Source organism: Oryza sativa, chromosome 10 (genome assembly GCF_034140825.1).
Source record: "Oryza sativa Japonica Group chromosome 10, ASM3414082v1".
In the NCBI taxonomy this organism is placed as follows: Eukaryota; Viridiplantae; Streptophyta; class Magnoliopsida; order Poales; family Poaceae; genus Oryza; species Oryza sativa.
Window position 1 is genome coordinate 2257232 of NC_089044.1, and position 5925 is coordinate 2263156.

Consider the following 5925-nt stretch of genomic DNA (forward strand, 5'->3'; position numbering starts at 1 on the left):
AGCTTTAAAAAATGATCACGCATAGTCACATATAAAATCAAATTAAGGGGAATATTCCCTATACAAAAATAATAGGTAACACATTGCATGAAATATATAGATATTATTATAATATATTTTCGTTTATCTGCATCAATGCACATGTATTCAGCTAGTATAATAAAACATTAATTATATGTATTTTTTTATGAAATTTAACTCCATTTGATTGAGAGGAATGGTTCATTACACAGTAGAACATGCAGCTCATCTTAACAAAATGAAATCAAAAGTTATCTTGCACTTGGATCAGTAATTAATGGTCACATCATTGATAGTACTACATGTTCCTACAGTGGATGATTCATCATTTTTTGTCACCCTTACATGGAAATATGCTGGATGCTTAGGCTCATCAAGGACCATACTCTCACTACTTAGCATTGCAACAACATTTGACATGGTCGGTCGATCAACTGCATTCTCTTGTACACACAACAACGCAATGTTAATGCACCTCAACATACACGATGACTGCCAATTTGTAACCAATGATGCATCAAGAAGTTCAAGCCATCTTTCCTCTGACCACAACTTCCATGCCTATTTCAATATTTCAACAGACAGTATAGGTAAGATACCAAATAAACAAAACAATCTACACACTTTACATGTGTCCAAGAACTCACATATCCAAGGAGATTGATGAAGTCTTCACATTGATCTAAACTGGCATTTCTTTTTCCGCTAATGATCTCGAGAATTATAACGCCAAAGCTGAATACATCAGATTTTGGAGAGAAGAGGCCCTCGGAAGAATACTCTGGAGCCATGTAACCACTAAAAATGATATACAATATTTGTCAAATTTTGTTCGTGCTTGAATTATAATGAAAAATATGTTCAAATTTCTATGATACTTACTAGGTCCCAACCACTCTTCTTGTAGTTCCTTCATTGCTATTTGAGCCAAATATTTTTGCTAGCCCGAAATCTGAAATTTTGGGGTTCATTTCGCTGTCCAAGAGAATGTTACTTGGCTTAAGGTCTCGATGAATCACACGCAATCGGGAGTGCTTATGTAGATAAAGCAGTCCTTGTGCTATTCCTTCGATTATCACTAGACGTTTGTTCCAATCTAGTAAATCTTTTTTCCTTTCATCTGCACAAAAATTATATATTAGTACAACAGGAAAAGGAGATAGACACCTCAACAAAATACTGATGGGAAAATTTTCCAAATTTTCCTCAATAAATAAACCTAAGTTCAGGAATCTAGATATATACCGAAAATATAGAAGTCCAAACTTTTGTTTGGCAAGTATTCATAGACCAATATTTTCTCCTCTCCTTGAGAGCAGCATCCCAAGAGCCTAACTAAATTCCTGTGCTGGAGTTTGGCAATTAGTTGGACTTCATTTTTGAACTCTAGGAAACCTTGTCCTGAATGTGAAGCAAGTCTCTTAACTGCTATCTCCAATCCCTCAGAAAACAGGCCCTGAAACAAATATTCAGAAATTTTTCATTGTGATTATCATGGGATCTATGGTAGTATGCAGTTTTTTTTATACGAATCTATATAATGAGAATTTGCATATCATTCTTTTGTATTATTAATCAGACAATGAAAGATTATACTCCACATGTGTCTTATTTACCTTATATACAGGGCCAAATCCACCTTCTCCAAGTTTGTTTTCTTCAGAAAAGTTATCTGTAGCCTTGATAACCTCACGAAACTCGAAAACCGAAAACTCTGAAATCTCTCCCTCCATTTCGCAAATTAGTTCATCTCCTCGGAACCTGCGACTACGCTTTTCTCGCAATCTCACTCTATCTGGATAATTGAGAATTAGTGCAGATTCATTACTCTTAGTTAACAATATAACGAACATAACAATTTGAGATGAACATTTCAGCGGCAATAAACACACCTTTTCTGAACCTTCTTGACCAACGACAGTAGTAACAGACGATCAAGCAGAGAACTACTGCCGCTACAGGAGCTGCAATAGCAGCAATTACCCATGATTTGCTCTTCTTTCCTAAATTAAAGAACCCACGATCAAATTTAACATGTCAATTAACGGCATATTTGCAAATAAAAAATAATTTGTGAATAAAAAATGTATATACGTGTTCTTAGCAATCTAAAAACAAAGGCTGAAAAATAAACTTCGATAAAAAAAACTCTAAAATCAATTCTAAATTTACGGTTGAAAATTTAAATTTTGGCTGGTAAGCATAGCATAAGTATTCAGAGTGAAAATCATATATTTACAGAGGAAAAAAAAGCAGAATTTTCAGATACTGAAAAAGAGGGGGAGTTTTTACGCACTGTTTTTGGTCGGAGCGATGGAATCCGGCGCCGGAGTTGAGCCCGGCGGGCTGACACGCCGCGTGGGCTCGCCGGCGTAGAAGACAAAGGCCTCGAACCTGAGATTGCACCGGAGCAAGAGGACGCGTCCTCCCAAGCGCACGGAGGTGGTGGAGTTCACCATGGCGATGAGGCGCTGGAGGCAAGCCAGGCAGTCGCCGGCGGCCAAGTCCGGCGTGCACTGCGCCAGCGAGTAGAGCGTCTGCTTCGACTCGCTGCTTCCGTCCATGAAGCCTGTGGCGAACCGCCTCGCCGCCGCCGCCGCCGTCCGGGCCGTCACCGTCAGCAGCTCGCGGACGTTGGCGGCGGCGACGGCGGCGTCGCCGGTGATGTTCTGCTGGTTCCATGCCTGGAAGAGCGTGGCGTTCTCCGTGATGTTGGGCGCGGCGAGGAAGTCGTCGCCGGCGAAGCGGAGGAGGCAGTCGTCGTAGTAGATGGTCGCCGACTTGTCGCTCGGGCACGTCCGCCGCGCGTCCTGGAACGAGGCCGCGACGCAGTCGCCGCAGGCGGTGGCGTTGGCGACGTCGCCGCGGCAGAGCGCGAGCGCGTACGCCGCGTCGGGGGCCTGGCCGGCGGTGGCCGTGGCGAAGTGGTCCGGGGAGGAGGAGGCGTTGCTCGGGAGGGCGGCGGCGAGGCGCGCGAGGTTGGACTGGTAGGTGCCGTTGGCCGTGTAGTTGCCGCCGTTGCCGCAGAGCTGCGCCAGTAGTTCGCCGGCGGCGAGCGGCATGATGCTAAGGAGGAGCAGGACGCCGACCATGGCGAACGACGGTTTACCTGTAGTTGCATGCTTGGTGTTTTATCCGGAATCAACCTGTAGAGATTTTTTTTTTCAAAAAAGAAATAAATAAAATGGTAATGAAACAATACTCCCAGTCTAAGATCCGCGGGTGAAAATGATTAAGTCCCTCAATTCAAAAGTCTAAGATCCACTGGTAAAAATGATTAAGGTGAACCAAACAATACTTTAAAAATTTATAGAAAATTCATTTCAAGTCCGATTAAGGTGAACCAAAGTTTCTCCACGATCCTTACAATATTCTCTTTAATATGACTGGTTCATATTTACTTAAAACAACCATTTTCAGTATGATTGTTTACTTATATATATCTTACGTAGTCTCCATGTAAGTTGATATTAGTAAGTGACCATACTAAAAATTACTGAAATTGCCATATTATAGGAAATACTATAAGAAATCTCATAGAACTTTGGTTTACCTCAATCATGTTTAATATGTTTTTTTTCTATTTTTCTTAAGTTTGGACTTTCTAGAGGTAAAAATATAGACCAACAAATTTAACGCATATTTAAACCCCCCCCTAATGATCTCAAATGAACGACCTTTCAACTATTAAGTTGTAGATCTTATTCGAAGGTTACAAATTTTTTTTAGAACATACCTTCGTCTGAAGACTTTTGCAAATACATATAAAAAGAACAAATTCAAAAATAGATCTTAGATTGGAAAAAAATATTTGAACCCCTAAAAGATATCAAATAATGAATAAACATTCAACTACAAAGTTGTATATCTCGTTGAGGGCAACATATTTTATGCACATAAGCTTCCCGTGCACACCAACTAGCAAATGCCACAGAAAATTCTAGAAAAAAAATTAGATACATACTTCCAATAGTATTACACCAACGTGTGAAATATTTTCTTCAAATTCATTATATTTTAGCCACAACAAAAAAGACAAAATTCTAACAGATTTTTACCCAAAAACTGTTAGATTTTTCATTTTTTTTTGTTACGGCTAAAATATATTGAATTTGAATATGAGACTTTACAAATATGTGTAATGCTATTAGGAGTATGTGTCTTATTTTTCCATCAAAGATGATAAATAAACTTTTTTTCCATCAAGACGATGCAGAGTAAGCCAGAGCAGTCGTGTTGAGACGCTCCCCAAAAACCTTATTGCCCGCCTACCTGTGCAGGCACTCAAGCGGATAGGATTCCGGAGGCTCCGCTCGTCCCGTACACCTGTGCGTGTAGGTGAACGGAACCGGGAAAGGATCTTGCAGCGCAAGAACAGAGGGAGGTACAGGAGGAAGAACCGAAGTGCAAGAGTCGGGTAGAACTGAAGAACCTTCCGTACTTCTGTTCGTTCCTATGGCGGTGTATATGCGAGCGCGGGAGTAATGTTAATCAATCACCGTGTTTAATACCGTCCGTTACAAAAAGAGAGAGAGAGAGAGAGAGAAGCAGCCGCCGTCTGCCTCGCCACGCCCACGGCCTGGCCTGGCGCACGCACGCGTGTGGCTGTTCGCCCACCATCTCAACCGGTCAACAAAGACTCTCCACTAGCTCTATCGAAGATTACAATTTTTTATAGAACATATCTCCATGTGAAGTCTTTTGCAAATATAAGAAAAACAAATTCAAAAATAGATCTGAGATTGGAAAAAATATTTGAACCCCTAAATGATATCAAATGAACAAACATTCAACTACAATTCGGTTAACTGAGACCCATGACCGACCGAATTAATTTAGGTCTTTCGCTGTTTGAGACTGAACTACTGATCGAATATCTTTTCTGTTCAGTCTTACTCTACCCACTCCTATTTAGTGGTGCTCTTATTTTTAACGGTGATTTTCTTACGTATAACCACATGTGAAATTCAGTTTTTACATGCTAATGTCGTAGGGAATAATTATTTTCGCAGTGGATTTGTTAGAGATCCAAAAAAAAAAGGTTTTCTTAGTTAGTCTATGACCTGAGACAACCTTAACTATTTTTGCAAGTGCTATTTGTTTTAGCCGCCCGTGACGTTGAGACATTTTTACCCATTTGTGCGAGAATTATATAGCAGTGCCACCGTTCTTTTCTATTGTTCAAGTACTTCTACTACCTGATCAGCCAAGGGGGAGAAATATCTTGATCCTGCAGTTTTTCCTTATTGTTGTGGACGTACTCCCTCCGTACTCGTAAAGGAAGTCGTTTAGGATAATATTTAAGTCAAACCTTGCGAATATGAATCATGAATAACTCTCAAGTTATTGAGTTTGAAAATATAAAAATTATATAAATAGATTTGTCTTGAAAAGTCATAAAAGTATACATATATCACTTTTCAATAAATATTTTTATAAAAACAAGAAGTCAAAGTTGTGTTTTGAAGACCGTATCGTTGTCCAAAATGACTTCCTTTACGAGTACGGAGGGAGTACACTCGTACAGGACGAAGGTATGGATCTATGTTAGTCTGACCTATATAACCAACACGTCTAACAAAGTATTAAAATTTTAATATTTATAATATAGTAATAATAGTCTATGCAACATTCGAGTTAACGACTAGTTAATATAATGGCCCATTAATACATAATTAGCTAGATGCTACTCCCTCCATTCTATATTATAAATTGTTTTATTTTTTCTTAATTTAACTAAGTTTATAAAATAATTTAGTAATATTTACTTTCATTAAAACTAAATTTTAATAAATTTAAAAAATATATTTATTTTGTGTTGAGAATATTTTAATATTTTTTTATAAACTTAGTCAATTTTTGAAAAAAGTTAAAGCACTAATAATATAAAAACAGAAAGACTAA

At 38.8% G+C, this 5925-nt stretch overlaps 1 protein-coding gene across 1 annotated transcript; it reads right to left on the reverse strand.

The window, feature by feature from the left end:
* Nucleotides 1–211: 211 nt before the first annotated feature.
* On the reverse strand, nt 212–3182 carry LOC4348064 (cysteine-rich receptor-like protein kinase 10). The gene is made up of 7 exons (XM_015759156.3): nt 2318–3182; nt 1914–2024; nt 1638–1816; nt 1267–1477; nt 904–1141; nt 669–819; nt 212–582 (listed from the first exon to the last, which is right to left on the reverse strand). The coding sequence occupies exons 1-7, from the start codon at nt 3111–3113 to the stop codon at nt 289–291; spliced, it is 1980 nt and encodes a 659-aa protein (XP_015614642.1). The 5' UTR covers nt 3114–3182; the 3' UTR covers nt 212–288.
* Nucleotides 3183–5925: the final 2743 nt, after the last annotated feature.